Consider the following 22007-nt stretch of genomic DNA (forward strand, 5'->3'; position numbering starts at 1 on the left):
CAAAAGGTTTCAAAGAGTTGTAAAATGCTTGTTGTAATATAGATAGATATGATGTAAGTTTATTTACATACTTATGTAAAAAGATGTCCACATATTCTGATATGTGAAAGGTGAGAGAATCTATGCCCTCTATGATAGGTCTACCCGGGGGGTTTTCAAGATTTTTATGAATTTTAGGGAGGAAGTGGAATATGGGTATAATAGAATTGTTAATCATAAGGTATTGAAATTCATCTTTGTCTAGTAGTTTTGTGTAGAATCTTTTAGTAAGACCTCCCTAAGGAGGGAAACATATTCCTCTGTTGGGTCATGACTAAGTAATGTATAAGACACCTGCTCCTCAAGGAGTCTCTGTGCTTCTTTAATGTAATTGGACCTATTCATAAGAACAATGTACCCTCCCTTATCAGCTTGTTTGATAACTACATCTTTGTTAGCTTCTAGGGTTTTAAGGGCTAGTTTCTCTCTTTTAGTTAAGTTCCTATGTGATAAATCTTTATGTTGGTGATTGCACAGGTCCTGTATCATAAGTTCCTGGAAGACGTCTATGTAACTACCTTTAGATTCCAGGAGTAACTAAACACAGCATATTACTTGCCATCTGACAATACCTTAATAGGTAGGAAAAAAAAAACATTTTATTTTTTTATTAAAGAATCCTATACATTAAGTCATGCTACACATCTTTCCATGGACACCATTTTTATTAGGACTCTTGCAGATCATTTCCATGAAAAACATGGACATTGACAATTTAGTAAAAGGCATTTATGACACATTGTGCACATATAGATATCTATGCAGCAGGTTAAAAAACCAGCTGTAACCAATAGCAACCATATATTTGATTTAATTCCATAAACTGTACTAGAAAAGGGTGCTATTATCTGTGCACCAGATTTCATAAATTTCCCCGGTATGTGATGTATAATCTGTGAACAGAGAAACATAACAGAATAAACAAAGACTGTTTCCTCATGGTATGGTAGATTTGCTTTATTGATATGATATTACAAAATAAGTACAATAGGTGCAGAATCTGGGCGATTAAGTTGCATACTATGCTGAGTGCAGAGTTTGGGCAAGCCATGGCAAAAAAGTACCACAGCGTTGCCATAAAACAATCCATCACTTAAGAACATGAACAGCCAAAAGTCCAGTGACAGCAATAATGCATTTCCTTCATATAGTGCAGAGGCCACTAATTCGATCCACATGATAGTGGAAGTTCCAGTTCTATAGAAGCCTCTAAATGGTGACAACATGGCTGCACTTTGGCTCTGTAACATATAAACCCTTTACAACTGCTTGCATCAATAATTGCTTTGCTTTAATTTTTCCAATAAGGCAGAAAGTGTATGATACAATATTGTGACATAACAATGTACAGTAAGATTTAGCAGAATCTAGGAAAATGAAAACATAAACGTCTCAGTAAAAAATAACCTGACAGAGATGCTGTTTTTGCGCATGAATTATAGATAAAAGTCCTTTAACTGTTTTGCAATGTAATGTATAGAATATGGTACAAGGTGATGATAGATGCTTTATAATGAAGTGACTGCAGAATTATGAAGTTGGTGTTTTCCATTCAGCTTCCTAAATCTGCTCCCAAAAAAAAAATCAAACAAAATCTGAGATACCATGTTGATAAGACCAAGAACACAAATATTTGACAGTCCCTGCAATAAGACACTGCCACGTAATGCAAGCATCAGCGTCACCAACAGTGAATGCATATGTACTCAATATCAAACCTGAAGAAAAGACATTATTTGCATTGCTGTTTAAACTGAAACAAACACAAACTTCAAAGAAATAGCAGAGTTCTTCAAATGGCTCAGACCCGCTACCCATACTTGTTTGTTTGTTTTTTCGCTTGTTAGTTTTTATGTTTGCGTTTATAAAATAGTTGTTATGTCGGAAACATATTTTGTGAAAGGCAGCCAGCAAAGTAATTTTCAGTGTGTCTTTTGCCGTTTTTTGTTTTTGACGATTTTTCTTGATCATTTTTTTTTTGCCTTTTTTATTTTTTTTTTGGTAAAAAGCATTTACAAAGTCCTAGAAACTAAAAGTACAAAATAATTCATTAAAATGCTGCTTTCTCTTTCTCATTTGATTTCACACACTTTAGTTAAACTCCATTCGCCATTCTTAAATTCCCTCCTCGTTTTGTAACATCAATAAATAATGTTGTTCATCTTTCCTTCTTTGTGTCCATCATATTGCAATGTAAGTTTTACCTTTCTCCTTTGTTCGCATGTTTGTTTTTTCTTTTTTGTTGTTTTTTTTACAAAATGTATCATGGCTCAACATTGCAAGGAAATAATATTAATATCATATAAAAAAAAAAAAAAAAGATTACACAATAAAAATACCTAATTACATCCTCCCATCTCCGCTTATGGAGCCCTCCTGTCTCAAATTCTCCCGTGCTCATCATCTGTGATATGAAATATTGTACAATTCAAGTAGTCTTCCCATTTTTTTTTTTATATGGTACAGATAAGGCAGCAAAGCAAAAACAAAAATAAAATGAAAATAAAAGAACAATAAAGGGGCAGTACCACCTAGTTATCTGCTTTGATAATTATATAGCTGACATCAATGTACTACAGACTCAGCCAATGACCTCCAACATTCTTATTAAAGTAATAAACTTCTGGATTAACACAATTCTGTAATTGAAGTAAATTGTGGAAATTGCCGCTCTTACCACAAGGTGTAGTTGTGAAGGTAAACAAAGTACTACTATAGTGGAAGGAGAACAGATATAGGGCTAGAATTACTAAGCTGCAGGTTTGAAAAGTGGGGATGTTGCCTATAGCAACCAATCAGATTCTAGCTGTTATTTTGTAGAAAGTACTAAATAAATGAAAGCTAGAATCTGATTGGTTGCTATAGGCAACATACCCACTTTTTCAAACCCGCAGCTTAGTAAATCTAGCACATAATCTTATTCCTTACACTATGCAGATTTGGCCAAACTGCTGTGAAATATTCTAGTTCTAGAATATTCGCAGCATGTTAAAGGGGGGGGGGAGGCTTAATTTCAGACAACTTTAATCGTAGGTGCATACCCTATTGCAACTTGTTTTTAACCATAGTCTTCAAAGTACAAGCCTTTGTTCAACGCCCATTTGTCTGAGCCCTTAAGTAGTGTAACTATGCCTTACACAAAGTCAAATTTTATTGACTAAAGCAATATTCATGAGAAGATACCCTGGAAACTATAGACATAATTGAGGCACTAGTGAATAAAGGACTGGTAGGTGACATTCTTATGAATATTGGTTCAGACCAGAAAATGCCTGACTCCACTGTGTGTAAGGCACAGATGCACTTTCAGTATAGTCTTGTGGAATCTTCATCAACCACACAACAAAACTAGCTAATGACGATGAGTGTATTTACATACCCAAATGACCAACAGCTAGCATTGTGTGTGCATTCCCAGCATAAGAGTAGATAAACACAGACATAGAGAGCTTCAAATAGGGATCATTGGTCCCTATTGTGAATAGTGAGTCTGTACAGCATCAGCTGCACACATATACTTAATGTGTCCCCGATGCTCTATTCTGCTTTGTTCAGTTTAAGGACACACGATTCTATTTGTCCTCTGTTTACAGCTAGGTGATGGCCAAGATGTTTACAATTAGTAATTACGCCTGTGTGTATGTACCCTAAATCTGTATATTACAATTCAATTCTTTTTACAGCACTTTTTGTTCATTAATCAGCAAGGATGTTAAAGACACACACATATATTTCAACTGGATCTATCACCAGAAAAGTATTCCTGATTCAACCGTACACCAAAAGTACCTTCCCTTCATGGTATATGTATAGCTGTTGTTTTTTTAGCTATTTGCCTTTGTATCTGTGCTTCGGTTTATAGTGGCAAGGTGGGAAGGTGAAGGGAGACAGATTCAGAAAGCATTCTGGTAGTTGAATTAGAACATTGTCTCAAATTTGGGAAGCAAAATTAAAATGTAACTGCAAAAGTCATTTCCTTTTCCTTTTTTATACATATATCCTCCATTGTAATTTTTGCAAGAAGGACAAGAGCGTTTAGACTAATAAGAGCGTTTCGACTAATAAGAGCGAATAGACCTATGATAGCAGCTGCCCCCACCTTGGCACTTAACCCTTGCATGTTAATCCAGAAGACATCTGTAAGCCTCAAGAAAAGTTACTTAAATGGTGACATATCAGCGGTATCCAAACAATGTCATAGGCTGCAAGATATTTTTCATGCGTTGGCATCTAGCTAGGCCCAGCTGCGTGGTGAACTCAGGCTGATTGGATCTTTAATAGAGAACACTGATTTCTATGGAGAATGCTTTGTTAGTACACACAGACAGATTTTCAGATGTAAGAAGGACCAGAAATACCATAAACTAAGTCCTAAGGTCCTTCTTGCATTAGAAAATAACCAGTGTGTCCTTACAGCGAATTTGTCATAGAAATTAATAATCTCCGTCAAAGATCCGGTAAACACAGACAAAAGTCATAGGATGCCAAGCCATGAGAAATCTTTAATGCGTGTAACCTACATCAAAATCCACAGGTGCTACATCTGGCAATATTATCCTTGAAGGCCATGTCATTTACACACCTTGGAAGCATCCAAATCGTGGGCTGAACCGGTAGCCCAGGATGCAACCTATCAATTTGCTAAGAACCAGTGACATCACTGAGGCAGTGCCTGAGTAATATTCATGAGGCTTATATATGTGATGTATTGGATCCTATGAAGTTGACAGGCTACATTCTCATGAATATTATTTATCCAACAAAATGGCTGTCTCCACTATGTGGAGATGACAGGCCCCCTTTAAATATTAATATTAACTATAGTGTTGTATAGTGATTATGTAAAATGATTAAAATGTATTGAAAAAAGGACAGTATGACTGGTGAGCTAAAAGTGTAACTAATCAACCTCTTTAATGTATACCCCAGCTAATGTGTTTTACAACTGAACATGCTGATGTAGGAATGCACATATATTTTTATTCCAGATGAAATAATGTACCATCACTGAATAAAAGTGAGATTCCCTCTAGGGATGGTCAATCGTTGGCACTTTACCATTTCCCAACTAGTTAGGTGCTAAACTTGACCATACCTGTTCTAACATCTTTAAAATGCACCTGTCCCTTGCATACAGTGGCATCTGCCATTTTGGGGGAATGGATTAGTATGCAGCCTATGAAAATGCAGCGTAGCAATTCATTGGATAACAGTGCCTCATGAATATTAGTCAGAGCTCATGAATATTAGTCAGAGCTCATGAATATTAGTCAGGGCTCATGAATATTAGTCAAGAAGTGTCTCGGTGATGGCACTACGTCCTAGTGAATTTATAAGCTACTTCTACATGAACATTGGTTCAAACTGCTGCATCTAAGGCATGACGACAACAAGTACACTTTAACAGCATTATTGGCTGTCCTACAATTAGCAGAGCTACTACCTAGTTAACCTCTTGTTAGTAAATGGGCTAATAAGTCTGAGGTGCAGATAAATCAGTGTCAATTGATAGATTTATCAGTCACATATTACCACGTATCAGAGTTTCACAATCAAACATGCTATACTCAATAATGTCTAGGTAGTGTTCATACTGGTCAATGCCAAAACAAGCGTGCAACATGCTGTGCCATCAGCAATGCAGTGCTATGGATCAACAGTACATTTTAATCCATAGTTTGCACATAAGTGCGTAATAGTTTTGAAATAGGAAAAAATGGATAAAATGCATATTCTGTAGAGCCACACAGTACAAAAAAAAGTTGTCCATTAAAGCGTTGCAGTATTACAAATTTTCTATAACATTATTCTATCAGCTCTTTAAAGCCGCGCTACCACCTAGTAAAATATTTCCTAATCTGCTGCTCCCCGCATAGCCCCAGGTAAAACGGCAGCGTGTAGCAGCTATCGAAGGTCCATCTAGGATACGGGGCCACCTTAGAGAACTGTTTTCGTATATTACGTAGTGCGGGCTTAATGCTAGTGTGCAGACTTCAGGACATAAACATGCATTTGTACAGCAGGTGCTGCTACTTTTAGGAAAGCAAATGAAGGTTTAGTGGCTTTTTAAACAATAGTTAAGTAAGATCTGGCCCAGGCGCGGGCTGACAACATGCAGCCCGGGGGGCGCACAGGCGGCCACATGACATGACACGCGATGCGGCCGTGTCATTGATGACGGCTGCCTGTGCGGCCCGAACAGCGGTCACTCTGAGGGGCCTGGGGAACCGATGCCCCCCAGCCCCCCGGCCCAGCCTGCCCCTTCCTTCCTTCCTTTTAACATTTAATTACAGCAATGTGACCAGACCAAAGTTTCATTCTGGAGCAAATTCTTTGATCTACTCAAATTTAAAACGAACCTTTATCATTTATGTGCCCTATTCTTCCCAGGCTAAAATGGGTATTTGGTTGATTTGGAATAAGAATAAAATTGTGAAAAGAGAAAGATTTGTTTTAATCATAGAAAAAAATGCGTTCAAAAATATTCAGTGCTGCATGTAATATAACCTTGCTTAAAAGTCCATATGGCTATTTCAATTGGGTGAGGTGGTAGCACATAAGCTACATATAGTCAACAGTCTATATAAGTATGTACTAAATAAATTGGTTATTTATGGGTGCGACTAACTGAAAATATATGATACAATGTGATTCCCTTTTCCCCTACATACAGCCCGTGAATGACTGTACAGCAACATTACATATTCTTGTGAGTGTAAGTGAATGGCTTTAATTTTAAGTAACACCATCTACACAATTCAGAGGAGGGAAAAAAGTAATACTTTTCCTAAAACGAAAAGCATTGTTTTTTTTCAAGTTCAATGTAAATTAATCTATTCATTCTATGGAAGCCTTGTAGGATTCATTAATTCATTCTATAGAAGCCAACATTGAATGATTTTCGAGTTCTATGAACCCTAGGCTACATCCGAAATCTCACTCCAGATCTTCCCTTCTACTTTAACACCAGTGGATGTCGTATTTAAAATATCACACCCCCTTCTTTCACTGCTATACAAAAAAAAAAAGAATATCCCATAAAAAATAGTGCTTGACTTTTTTTACTTTTTGCAAAAAAAAAGTAATATAATATATATATTATACATATATAAAAATCATTGTAATCTGTGGCATATGTGCAAAGCAGACAGCACTCCCACACAAATTTTTTAAAAAAAGCATTCTGCCTACTTCCCCTCCTTTCTTTCTTAGTTCTCAATGAGTAAAAGGTGCAAATACATTTGGAATATTGCACTCGACCCCTATAATACCAATAACTGCAATATATTGAGAAGCATAATGTTGCAGGACTTGGTAACACAAAGGGGGTCAAGAAAATAAAAACCTTAAAAACCCTAGATGCCCTTAGAAATCTTTCCAGGCAGAATAAAGGTGCAAATGATATTGGACATTGACATACAATACTGTAAGAAAATATAGAAGACATAAAAAAGTGTAAAAGTGTGTAAAACAAGTTGTAAGAAACAGAGGGAAATTTTCTTTTTCCGCTCAGCTTTTCCCCTCTCCATCCTTAAAATAATTATTTGGATGGAATTTTTACAATACTTCCACGGGGGAAAAACATTTTGTTTTTCCTTAGTTGCACGATTAGGCCTTGCTGCGCCCGATTTAATTTTTTTTTTTTGCATATTTGTGTGTGTGTATACACAAATACATTATTGTCTTTGCATACAAGTTCACATATACACACATATAGTGTAGTTTGAAATGCAGTAAAAAAAAAAAAAAAAAAAGGAACATAGAAAGTGACACGAAAATTCCACAGAAAAATTTCCCACCAAAAACAATGTTGTTCCTGGATTGGCGTCTCTTCATTTTGCTAATTTTACTCTGCCTTGAGTTGTTACGTGAAGCTGTATCGGCTCCACTTCTGTCGCTCGGCTTGTTCTTCCTCCCGTTCAGAGATAACAGAAGAAAGACAAACAGAATCTAGAAACAGAAATTGAAGGCAATGGAATGCTGCTTAGAAATGGTTCCCGGCTCAATTGTGGATGGTCTCCAAGCCTTGATGAACAGGGCGAGGTTGCTTCACGGGTAAAGTAGTTAGTGGCCGATGTGATAGGACCTGCTGAGATTCTTCAACTTGCTGCACCTGCCACCGATAATGGCGAGCACGAACAATGGCAGGGACCCCTCTTCTCAGGCGCTGAGTGGTCTTTTTTTGCCAAATGTCATATTTGGAGAACTTTGTGTGAGAATGCTTGTGATACATGTCCTACGGGAAAGAGAAGGCATAATCATTATCAGACTTTGGTCTACACGTACATTTCGTAGTGACTTAACTGTCCTGTAGTAAAAGCTATTCAATTGATGAAATAGCCAGACAATTATAGTAGTCAAAGAGAATACAAATGTACAGCAATAAAGGATATTAGGCAGGTGCTCTCAATGTCTACACAGACTGGAGTTCACCATGTTGTGGGCTGCTTAATCTATATTAAGGAGAATGCAGCTGATCAGGCACTGAAGCAAGAGACGCAATCAGCGGTATTAGAAAATCAGTTCTATCACCAGATCTAAATAAATAGATCCCTTCAACAAACATCAGAGTAGTTAAATGTACAAAATATATATTAAGAACGGAAAAAAGCTATCTTAAGCGAGAAGTCAATTTGGGTTTTTTTTCTCAAATCTCCTCTTGAGCAGAAATTCTGAACCGCATTAGCCGACAATGTGGCGCAGCTGGACATCACGGTGGTGTCCGGTGGTCATATCGCCAGCAACTGAATCCCCCCCTTGGAATTTTATTTCTTTGTTGAGATACATTTTCTTTTTTATTTGACAGTCAGAAGATCTAGAAACAATGCAAGGTTAACAAAGCTTTGGCATAACTCTCCATGCCCTCATCCTTTGCAAAATCTCAATTTAAGTACTGACATTTTACTGTTGACTCAGCAGATCTCTTAAACAGATTGAGAACAACCTCCTGAACATGACACCTTCCCACTCACCTTATTCAGAGGTGGCATTGCTGTGGCAGGCACTGTGGAAAGGTCTCTCTCGTTCTTGACTGGCTTTGCACAGTACGTCTCCAATAATTCTAAGTCACAACTACGGAAGCAACATTCCTCCACGATCCCTCTGCTATATCTGCGATTGGAGCGCCCAGTATTCTTTTCTAGAAGAAACCAAAACATTTCTGTTAATATTTCCTAAAGATATTCTAACATACACTTGGTTACTTATACTTCCTCCCTCCGGTAGAGCCTGGAGAGGAGGTGAATTGCAAGCGCGGAACCGCAATTTGCATCATTTTGGCCCGATCCAGCATACTTTACAATTAAGCGGGCAGGACGCGGGAGAATTGGCTGCTCTCTTGGTGGTCCAGGAGACCTACCTGGAATTTGGGAGTCTCCCGGACATTCCGGGAGAGTGGGCAAGTATGTTTTAACATTAAATACCATCAAAAAAACAGTCTGACCTGATTTTCTTTGCATCTTTTATTTGTAGACTATATTTGTCTTTAGTACAAACCAGAGGCATTGTACCTTCCTGTTTACATACACATCCATAACCCTTTCAGAATGCTACCATGGGAATGGATATTACGTTGTGACGGGGTCAGCCTGCTACACCACTTTGCCGGGATACCAAGTGTTAAACTGTGCCCATTTTATGGGACAGAGGTGGTTCCCAGCATAGTGTGTTGCATATCAGACAATAAAAGCAGAAACTCTGTGCTACACAATGCATGAAAGGTTCTTTGATCATTATACACCAGTGTAAAAAAAAAAGAATTAGGCTGTTGTTGTGAGCATGAAAAGAATACTTTATACTAAGCAGCCTATCTTCTTACACTGTAGAGACAGAAAGGACAGATTTTAAGTTTTTGCCACCCTAGGCTGCTTTCCCACTGCTCCACCCGAGATAAATGTTCTCAATCTCTACAATGCATATATATAATATCTAAAATAAGATATAAGCATAAAAATACTGAATTATAAACTACCAGTGAAAACTTAAAGGGGCAGCCTGCCATTCCGGGCAAAGCCTGTGCCCCTAGGCCTGGGCCTATATGTCCTTTACACAACTCTGGGCCTACATTTTATATATTTTAGCTCTATAATGGGATATTACTAATACAGTAAATATTTGTACTTCCTGTGGTAAATTTAACCAACTGCGAGTTTCTGGCGGGACTGAAAAGTGGAGATGTTGCCTATAGCAACCAATCAGATTCTAGCTGTCATTTTGTAGAAAGCACTACACAAATGATAACTGGAATCTGATTGGTTGCTAAAGGCAACATCTACACTTTTCCAACCCACTGGAAACTCGCAGCTTGATAAATTTACCTCCAGTCATTCTGATGAAAAACAGTCACATATTCTTTCCCTTCAGGCTTTTGTCAGGCTTCTCCTGAAGGGCCTCCATTCACCTCCCACAGCTACTTATTACCATGGTTAGTGACTGTCCATCCCTGCTGAACCCATGTTCTACCAAAACCATTGCTGAATAATGCATTTAATATGGTCTGATCCAGCTGTAGGCCTAAATGCGGGAATGCCAGGAGCCGAATCACAGAGAGGCCTGTCATTGCTGTCAGCAGATGACAGGGCACAGAGTTCAACAGCAATCGTTCGGCAAATTGGTGTGTGGACATACATAGAAAAAAACAACTTGTTCGGTTGCCGTATACATCTTAACGTTGCGCCAATTTGCAAATATCGGCATTCGTATTGCTGCATATGTGGCCAGCACTAGACAAAAGTAGGAAGAGAATAGCATAGTACACACACACAGCAGTACTGCTAGTTAATCAGAGCCAGACTAACTTAGACATTGGCCACACAGACTGGAATGCCCTGGACTAGTAGAATGTTTCATCTCTTGCAAGAACAATATTCTTGGAAATGCGGCCTTTGTTCTCTCTCTAGTGCAAAGTAAATATCCATTTTTTATTGGCAATAGTCAAATACAAGATAACATATCGCAGTAATAGGGCCACCAATAGCATTAGAGGGCTGCGTCTGACTGGTGGGCCACCGATCAGACAGCTGACCTTTTATAAATAAAAATGATTTCATGCAAATTACAGTAGGTGACTTGGCACTCTGATGAAAGTATCTGCATAGGTGTTCTAACTTTATGTAATGTTGTAGTTTTAGCTCCTCAGGACACCTATCCTCCTACTCCTAGCCTGAAGATTTCAGATAAATATTCATGTCCCTCAGCTCAAATACCAGCAGAGTAAGCCATGTAAACAAGAGGCTTGGATTTCACTCTTGGATAGGGGGGTGTCACACTAAGCTCAGTCAGCTCTTTTCCATCAACTCTGCTTTAGTATGTTAACCCTTTTATGATCTATACGTCAATTATATCATTGGACTTACAATTCAATATTCAGTGAACACTGAGAGCAGTTTTAGTTTTCAAATTGACCTGTAGTTATGGGGCAGCACGGTGGCTCAGTGGTTATCACTTCTGCCTTAGAGCACTGGGGTCATTAGTTCAACTCCCGACCATGGCCTTATCTGTGTGGAGTTTGTATGTTCTCCCCATGTTTGCGTGGGATTCCTCTGGGTTCTCTAGTTTCCTAACACACTCCAAAAACATACTAGTAGGCTAATTCAGACTGTAAGCTCCAACGGGGCAGGGACTGATGTGAGTGAGTTCTCTGTACAGCGCTGCGGAAGTAGTGGCGCTATATAAATAAATGATGATAATAATAATAATAATAGTTACTATCTAAATGTATTTTCTATAGAACCCTAAATAAATAACTGAACTAGTGATCATCGGATAAGCATCTTCTTATGTATGTAAATCAGATGCCTATCTTTGCAATCTTTCTGCGGTAATCGACCATTCCACTACATGCATTAATCCGCAGTATGGTTTAATTCTCTAACTTGCCTTATAAGTAAAATGTGCTTTGTTTGCAATGTTTCCCTTTAAAAATGTACCTCATATTTGTTGTACGGTCCAATCAATATGGATCTTTAGAATTAGAATATACACATATACCCCAATTTGATTTGTTGATTCTGTTTGTTAGTTTATCATCATTCTTTGTCCCCCCCCCCACCCTCCCACAGAATCTCCAAATGAACCGGTAGCTTTAGTGAACCACTGAAACCATGCTACTTCAGTTCTGATATGTTAACTTAATTTCCTGTATCCGTTGACGTCATTTCCTCTGCTAACGTCTAACCTAAGATCAATATAGTTTTACAAATGAATGAGACCAATTCTTGACCTTTTTCTTTATAATAAAAAATAGTCCTCGTTACTGTGAGTCCAGAATTAGTCTTTTTTTTTTACCATGGGAATAAAAAAAGTGAAACATCCCTTTGATAAACCAAGCATAGTGTCTTTACTAAATCTGTACAGAGCTTAGACAAGACATGGTGTAAAATAAACAATTTATACAATGGATATCCCGTTAAGTATAAAGTCCTTTGCAATACGTGCTGGCAAGCACACAGTAAACAAAGGTATTTGTGAAATGTTAGAACGGCCACATACTAATATATTTTAATCGCATTTATTATAAAATATAGAAATGAAATGATGACAAACACGCATGTACAGGTTCAGTGATGAGGATATGGTGACAGAATTTCATATGTTTGGTACCATTGGGTCTATTTATTAAATCAAGTGATAGGGTTGATTTTCTATTGCCGTGAAAACCATTTATCACCATCATTTATCATTAAACATTTGCCAAGGCAGCTGAGGGATACTGGTCCAAAACTCTAAGGGGTAAATTTATCAAGTTGTGGGTTTGAAAAAGCGGAGATGTTGCCAAAAGTAGCCAATCAGATTCTAGTTATCATTTATTTAGTACATTCTACTAAATGACAGCTAGAATCCGATTGGTTGCCATAGACAACACCTCCACTTCTTCAAACCAGCAGCTTGATAAATTTACCCCTACGATTTAACTTACCATTGGCATATGTGTGACTGGATTAGCCAGTCCATGCATATACAGTGGAACTGAAAACCCAGATTTGGAATTTCAATTTATCTAATTAACAAATGAATAATAAAAATTAAAATTGTAAAGAAAAGATTAAAACACTAAAAAACGTAAAAAAATAATGTCCTTTGAAATAAAAGCTTTATTATAATAATAAAACATTTTTTTATGCGTTTTGCAATCCTGAGATGCAATAATAGAAGGAGGATTGCAAAGTTACTTGTACTGCTGCTATCCTTGTTAAATAGTCTATCGCAGGCGAGTGTTCTATGCTATGTGCTCTTAACCACTGAGCCATTCTCCAGGGCTAATCAAAGCTTATGATGTATCACATCGATGTTCAATCTTCATAAAGATATGCTGATATATTGAAAACCTGATTAAATACGTGGGCTACAGATGTTATGCATTATTACTTATTACATAAGGATTTCTTGACCATGTGGTTCACTGTTTACTTTATCAAAGTTACTTAAATTGATCTCTTACTTCTAAATAGTTAGTACTACTAAAGTTGTGGCGTTAGCACTAGCGACTTGGGATATATATCTTATTATGTGGGCAGTTACAAAGTGGGTAAAGTGGTTCTTATGTGCCATAAAATTATGTTTGATTAAGGGATATATTTATACATTTTGGTTGTTTTTTTTAGCAAATAAGATTTTAGTTTAGAATTTTCGTTGTGTTAACCATGCATATCTTTATTCTAAATCAGTTTTTCTCTATAATTACAAACTGCCAAAGGACAGACTGGGATAAGTATGTAATTATCAAACAAAAGTAAAATGCATTGATTTAAACTGCCTGTTAAGCTCCATCAAAGCAGTCTGACGCTTGGAGAATATTGTTTATTTTATTGCTGTTTTTCAGGGTACTTTTTTCTGGGTGAAGTCATGTAAACATGCGTTTGGGGTTTGTACGGATGGTGCCATTGCTGTTTAAAGGGACCATATATCTCATGGATGAATTGAATTTATTTTCACTTAATATATATGTTGCCAAACACATATATCTATAAATGATAAAGGTCACAATCTCTGTGTATTCTATCTATAAATACACATAGAACAGAGCCACCGAGCTGCTGCATTGATGGGTATTCAATCCATATTGACATAGGATTTACTATTCAATAGCTTCATTAATATTGGCCAGATCTACCCTCCAAAAGTCCAAGGGGTATATTTACTAAACTGCGGGTTTGAAAAAGTGGAGATGTTGCCTATAGCAACCAATCAGATTCTAGCTATTATTTACTTAGTGCATTCTTCAAAATAACAGCTAGAATCTGCTACCGTTAATACGGTAATAGATAGCTGGATTTCAGCTCGCGGCTCAGGGAGCTGCGAGCTGAAATCCAGCAAGTAAATTACCGCATTAACGTTTTTTCCGCGCACGCCCGCAAGATTTTCGGCGTTTCCACCGAGAATTGAATATGCCCCTAAATGCTGTATAAGGGAAGCTATTCGCCCTTCATACACAAGGAAGGTAACAGTGGCATTGCTAGATACAGATTTATGTTCAATTTAGGCGTATACACCGAATCTCAATCACAGTGCCTCTGGTTATTCATAAAATGGATTTTTATCTTCATTATGATTAAACTGATTTATATAATCTGGCCCGACATAGTGTGACTCCAACACCTATAATAATATAAGAAACATACATATCTTCTATTATTAAGGTCAACTTTTATATCATGTGTGAGGTGTACTTGCAACTACAAATTTGATTAGCATTGTTGTGTAACTGAGCCTAGGGTCTCTTGAGAATAGACCTACGCCCTGGGAAGGAATCAAAGCAATGGCTTCTAAATGAAATCTAATAGTATCTGATAACAGTTAGTAGAGTCATCTTACTTTATTATCTCATGTTATGTCAGGTAGATCCCAGCAAACTGGGGTGAGTGGTTTCACTAACCTGCATCTCTACCTTGGATGCTAAAACAGTATATAGCAGACACAACATGCCCTAGCAACAACATTTACATAAAGCATTTCTCATAGAATTTTCATCTTGTACTGGCCTAAGGTCACACAGGCACAGTAAAGACTGCGGGTCAGAGCCCTGAATTGTTAGTGAAGCAGAGTCACCCCTGGGACAGACTCTTATCGGGTGTGCTGCCTGGCATGACTTATTGTCACCCAAAGGGATGATGATCAAAGGGGGAGAAACGTGAGGACTAATAAATAGGCTTCAAAGTCATTTTTCTCTATAATGTCCAATTTTGTATGGATAAACTAGAAGCAAGTTGGGCCATAGTATATATCTGAAGGACCAGAGGATGATTTTGGAAGAGGAGAGCCCCTGGAAAAGATTTATTAGAGTAGTCATATGACGGGGACATGGATTTTTAATGGGTGCCATTTATCCATATCTTTGTTCAAATTTAATTTTCACATGTTTAATTTACTCATACAAATAATATATACACATCAGTATGGAATACATAAATTATGCTCTAGCATATAAACAAGAAACATATGTTTCTAATGGAGGGACTCTGGTCAGATCTGGAACTTCTGAGCAGCTTTTGGTCAACATGTTTTATCTTGCAAGGGATTTAAGACCCTTATACTCTGTCCCACTACTAAAAACACCCGTGTATTTATCTCTAAGCAAGAGATTCAATTCAGCAGGAGGTGTCTCCAGAACGTCTGTGGAGACAACTTGCGCCGATGTTATGTCTGCGGAATCTCCGCTTATTTAAAAAATGAGCCAAGATTCCTACTGCTACTGCCGGCAACGTGCGCAGCAGGACATTGCGGTGACGTCCACGTGTCACATCCCCGGTATATCATTCTTCCCCTAAGATTGAAAATATTAATGTTACCATATACTATACTTACCAACTTTCTGAAGTTGGCTTCCAGGAGCCTGCTGGGGGAGGTGGGCGTGATGGGGGGTGGGGCTCCAAAATTCGCGTCATTTTGGACCCACCCCCTGACGTAATGATGCAAACGCGTCATTTTACAGCAGTGCGGGGCCAAATGCCGCGATTCCTGGTGAATCGCTGCATTTTGGACCTAATTCTACCCACTTCACTAGGAAGTGGGCAGATGCGGGAGATTGCCACACTCTCCCGGGAGTCCGTGAGACTCTCGCAAAATACGGGAGTCTCCCGGACATTCCGGGAAAGTTGGCAAGTATGCCATATATTCTTCTGCCTTTCTCAAATGCGCTTTATCCTGTTCAGTGGACCTGAGGATTTATAATAATATATATAAGTTAGAAGCCCTGGTAAGTGCCAACAAACCTGAACCCATTTAATGGTACAGGCTGCTAGCTCAGACCTCTGAGCACACAATAATCTCGAGGCAGCTTCCTTAGTTGCAAACAGAAAAAAGATCCTGTTAGCAATAAAGACTTCACTTGACTGTAAAACATTAAAACAACAGAAATTGGGTGTACTTTGTTAAGCTGTTTTTGGCAACAATGATGGCATAGGCTTTAGTAGCTTAGTTTAAAATGAAAAAGAAAAGACACAAAACATTTTTGTGGAAAGGATCTGCCTCCACAAACAAAAACAATAACTCCCAGTGATTAAGATTGGCCATTCTACAAAGCAGACGGAGAACTAGAATTAAAGTGGACCTTTCAGCGACTTTTTTTTTTCATCTTAATCAAAGGCTGGAAAGCGCTTTGACAATTCTTATATAGAAGACAACAAGGCATACATATATAAGACTGTGGAATTCTCAGCCCACACATAATTATGACCTGGTGAGCGAATACTCACAGATCTCTGCATAGCAATCACCTCCCTTAGGTTGGAGGCAGCCTCTCACTAGGCTGAACCAATACTCAGCCTGTTCATTCACTGGGAGCTGATGGCAGCAGATGAATTTATAGCTTCCATCATAAATATTGGTTTGACCCAAAAAAAATGGCGTGTTATGGGCATGTCCCCTCGGTTTACCTTGGTCTCACCCCAGGGTTTCATAATGAAAACTCCAGGAATTTTTGTTTGCAACTTTATTAGCTATGCAAAACGATTAACAAAATATCATTATTACTATTATTGATTTTCTTAAAGCAGAAGCTGTTTCCCATGAGGTAATATCTACAAGTATAACTATTTTCCCTAGGTCTACCTTAAAGCTATTAAGATGATGTTTTTTATTTAAAAAGTAAAAGTTGATTTGCATTAGAACAGTAAAACCAACTTTGCAACACTAGTTGCAACCATTTCCCGTAGGCAAACAATTCAGCTGTGTTTGGGGCCACACAACAGCCCATTAACCAGCAAGACATGATCGGCCTGGTGGGCCGTACATATTTCCTGCCTTCTGTCTCTCTCTCTCTCAGGACATGTGTGCAGTAAATGTGCTGGCAATTTCCTTTCAGCATCCTTCCCTTGTCCCACTCTTACCTCAAACACTCTCCCTCCCCTTTTACCAAATCAATCAAACTGAGTTAAAGGGGAATTTGAAGTAAACAATCTCCCTCCCCCCCCCAACCCCATCTACTCTCCGGAGGAATGCAGGAAGCAACAAAGAGGGTCTTTGTGGGACCTAGCTCACTGAACCGCTGTCCCCCCATTCTGCCTCCTGCCTGGGTCTTCCTTTTCTCCCCTGCCAGCTTTACTGAGAAGGACACACAGGGTAGGAATGTGCACAGTCAGCACAAGTTACACAGAACAAACTCTTATCAGCTGTTCATAGAGGAGAACTCTCTGCTCTCTCCGGTCTTTGTACTATAGACAGCTGTCAAGTTTTAAGAACTTAATAAATGACACTTATGACAATATGACATCAAAAGTGAAGTCTCTACATGCAGGGCCATCTTAACAACATTATGGGCCCCCGGGCAAAGCAGTGCACCGGGCCCCTAGATATAGATATTGATGTATATAGATATAGATATAGATATATAGAGATAGAGATAGATAGATGTACTTGCTCAGTGACCCTTGAAGGGTTTTTTTGCAGGTTTTTTTCTTTTGCAGGATTATTTATTCTCATTAAGAACCATGCCTATGGGGCCCCCTTGCCCGTGGGGCCCCCAGGCAGTTGCCCATCGTGCCCAATGGAAAAGATGGCCCTATCTACATGAACATTTCATAGCAGACTGCTAGAACTTGTCACCAAAGTACCGAGAGCTATAGACTATTATGTGCTTGTGTACTACATACCTTAGGGCCTCTGTTGTCTTATTAGGATGTGTTTATTCTATGTTCGATTCATTGAGTTAAGCTACAGACTAAAGTTACTTGGAAGAGGGAACATAGATCATTCATATCTATAGCATGGTTAAGACCTTGATTGTATCTGGGCCAAGCGTGAGAATTTTTAGAGGAGATTCGCAATGTAAAAGGTATAGCAGAACTGTAACTAACACAGGCTTAATAAAGGATTTATATCCCACATCTTCGTTTTAACAGGTATGTCATACATGTAATATGCACACAAGTATGGTACATATGAAATCTAACCTACTATGGGTCACAAAGTCATAAACATATGGGGCTAGATTTACTAAACTGCGGGTTTGGAAAAGTGGAGATGTTGCCTATAGCAACCAATCAGATTCCAGCTATCATTTATTTAGTGCATTTTACAAAATGACAGCTAGAATCTGATTGGTTGCTATAGACAACATCTCCCCTTTTTCAAACCCGCAGCTTAGTAAATATACCCCATGGTCTGAATAACGGTACTGTAGGTTTCATTTTATTTATTCTTATTTTTTTTTACTTATTACCCAGATAATTTTTTTTTCAATATTTTTAAGTTGATGGATTCCAGGCACCTATAACTCCCCCTAAGCACACCACAGTGCGTAAGGCTTACTATGCTACGATGCAGAATGTGGAGAGTATGGATAAAGAGGGCTGGACTGTGTAAAGGGAATGTCCACATTTTAGACACTTAAAGCCTGAATCATTAAGGAAAGTAAGGCAAAAAAAAGGAGTAAATGTTCTCTGGGACCAAACCATGGTACAATGCAAGGGGTGCAAATGAGTTTATTATTTTGCACATACATTTAAAACTGGCTGTTTTTTTATGTCACGCACAAGTACATGCTAGTTTTATTTTTACACTGATATTTAAAGTTAATTTAGGACCTGCCCTACCTAAACTATAAATCTGTCCTTACATTTTAAATTTACCTCCCCCTCCAATGCAACATGGTTTTTCCCCAGGTGCAAAGTTACTCCTTTTTTAATTTTTTGCTCTTCTTAATGACTCAGGCCCTTAGTTAACACACACATTTACTTAGCAATATGTACAATGGAGAAAATATGTCCAGGAGGGGCGGACTACAGAAATATGGCGGATTTGGGCCATGGCCTAATTTGTCCCAATTTTTCCAGTAAATCTCAACATATCCTCATGGCTATAGCTTTATACACCCCTGGGGGTAAATGTATGAAGCTGAGAGTTTGTCGGAGGGTTTGAAAAGTGGAGATGTTGCCTATAGCAACCAATCAGATTCTAGCTATCATTTTGTAGAATGTACTAAGTAAATGATAGCTAGACTCTGATTGGTTTTTCAAACCTGCCGGAAAACTCTCAGCTTGATACATTTACCCCCTGGTGTTTTGATTGTAAAATCTGTAGGTGTCATATAGAAAGGTCAAGTACTGTAAAAGAGGCCGCACAAGGCCTGAACCTGTCGCTTGACCCTAAAGTCGAGTAGCAGAATCACTATTAACTTCAGCCACCCACATAAACGGCCAAAACAGATGAGATCCAGTGCTTGGGCCAAGTGGCCAGATTGCTCCCGGCTTCAGTGCTGCCTGACGTTGAACACACACATAGGCCGGTAATCATCATCTTCCCAGTGCATTTTCCACTTTTTATTATTATTTTGGAGCCAGACATTCTGCAATATTTGGCTAACTGCCCAATATTGGATGCGATATTGCAATATAAGCAGCCAGCTTAAGTAGACGCATACATTGTGTTTACAATAAGTGCGCATTATCTCTGATCTATTTAAAAATAAGACTGGCCTCTGAGGCAAGTGCAAGCATTGGGTAAACACAACAGAACAGAATAACCTGCTGTGCCTTAATAATCTTGTCACAGCTAACAAAGATTTCATGTCACAGTGGCTTGGAAACGTCATTTTAACAAGTTTCAAAGAAACAACTCTGGCCCAAACTTCTCACCCTTGTCTAGCACTGAAAGTGTTAACGGTTATTGAATGAAAATATGGAAACACTTATCCAGCAATGCATTTGAGTATGTTTTTGATCCCCTCTGGCGACAACGGGCTCGTTTCTCAATAGGGAGCCGAGCTTGGAAACAGTACACCAGCAGCAGTTGTCAGTTAATGACATTTCGTACATGTTTGTATGTGTCTTATTGTAAACTTGTAAGCTGTAGTTGGCCATGTGAAGATAAAACACGCAAACAGTTGTAAAGACCGTTCGCAAGTAACAGTCATTCACCACAGCAATTAATAAGAGGCTTAAGGTACTTACTGTAATTCGACTTACCGAAGTAGAAGCCCCTGTCTCCGCAGACAAACTGCAGTGTATCGACCAGCTCTCCGCCGCAGAGTGTCTCTGCCAGGATGAAGGCACCGGAGGACTCTGCTGTGTATGCTATGAAAGTGTATACGATCAGCAGGACATGTCGGGTGAGTGGCATTCCTGGGAGCTGGAGAAATGAAGAAAACAATACAAATTAGTGACTGACAGAACCATGCAGTAATTACACTTTTTCACAACAATTACAACATTATTTGCGTTCATAAATAAAAAAAATAATGTTTTTATTGGAGCGCTGGCGGCTGACATAGAGGAGAGGCAGCCAGCAGCTTATTACATGTGAAGCGGTTAGTTGCTGGTCCCTCGTGTTAGTGTTATGCTGGGTGTGTGGAGTTTGGAGATGACTTCACAGACAAGCACCACACTCTCAGTCCCATGAGGAGAGTACGCCGTCCCAGACTCCCTCACGCCCGCTACGGTATCGTGGATGGGGAGGCAACGTGAGAGGGTGGCACCGCTTCTGCGGGTGGAGAGACCACCTAGGGCAGTAACCTGTGACACTCCAGATGTTGTGAAACTACAAGTCCCAGCATACCCTTCCAGCAATATGCCGCTATATATTGGCAAAGCATGCTGGGACTTGTAGTTTCACAAACAACTGGAGTGTCACAGGTTAGCCAACACTGACCTAGGGTGCCCCCAAAGCTTGCGTCAGCTCTGGTGCATTTGAATTATCTACAACCGCTTTTGTGAACCTTCTGCACAGTCTTGTATCATGGTATATATTTTATATTATATTATACATACATATATAAAGTGGCGGGACTAGAGAATTTGAAGCCTAGGTGCAAAACTTGGGTCCCTGTTCCCCAAAAATACATAAACAAAATTCCCTGTTTATTCCGTCCTATCAGATGACTCTCACTGAAGTCATACATGACAGGCAGGAGTCAGGGCCGACGGTGCTGTGATTGGCTGGAAACTTTATGTTTTAATATAAATATTTATTTCATGTGTCTGTAGAGCCATCACCTGAATGTGGGCACATTTATGGTTTGACCTTCATGGTTCATATCCTTAGATTGTAAGCTTGCGGGCAAGGCCTTCTTACCTCTCTGTCGGTTTTGTATTACCCAGTATTGTTGTATTACTGTGTTTGTTCCCAATTGTAACGTGCTACAGAATTTGCTGGCGTTATATAAAGATATAAATGACGATATCTTATCATTTCAATTTTGGGCCTTTAAATTGCACCAGCAATGACTTATAGGGATGCGTCAGCCAGCAATGAGCTATCCCTGCATAGCTTCTAACTTCAAACACTATCAGTAATGGAGACAGTGCCTTTAAAGAAGTTGGGATTTATTTCCATCTGTATTTAGCTACACCATGTAAGGCCTTTAAAGTCTCGTTCAGTGTGGTTACACTGTATACACATAGTACAAAAAGGAGTCTTATTCTTCAAACTGACTGATGTTCCTCTTACATGGAAAAAGTTTATCCTAAAGTTTACTGTCCTGAAGTGTTATGCATTACTGTTAATTACTCGCAGTGAAAAGAGAATGACTTCACTAG

The 22007-nt window shown here is 38.8% G+C and overlaps 1 protein-coding gene across 3 annotated transcripts in view; it reads right to left on the reverse strand.

The window, feature by feature from the left end:
- Window positions 1–581: 581 nt before the first annotated feature.
- IGF2 (insulin like growth factor 2) overlaps window positions 582–22007 on the reverse strand; it is a 42066-nt gene continuing 20640 nt past the window's right edge. The window contains exons 2-4 of one of the 3 annotated variants that reach the window (XM_075187891.1): window positions 20424–20601; window positions 9012–9178; window positions 582–932 (exon numbers count right to left, since the gene is read on the reverse strand). In XM_075187891.1, coding sequence (XP_075043992.1) covers window positions 723–932; window positions 9012–9178; window positions 20424–20601 — 555 coding nt within the window. In that variant the 3' untranslated portion in view covers window positions 582–722. Of the gene's footprint in view, window positions 933–970; window positions 8276–9011; window positions 9179–20423; window positions 20602–22007 lie in introns of those variants that run through there. The other 2 variants (XM_075187890.1, XM_075187888.1) reach the window with 2 other exon arrangements.

Source organism: Mixophyes fleayi, chromosome 10 (genome assembly GCF_038048845.1).
Source record: "Mixophyes fleayi isolate aMixFle1 chromosome 10, aMixFle1.hap1, whole genome shotgun sequence".
Taxonomy (NCBI): Eukaryota; Metazoa; Chordata; class Amphibia; order Anura; family Limnodynastidae; genus Mixophyes; species Mixophyes fleayi.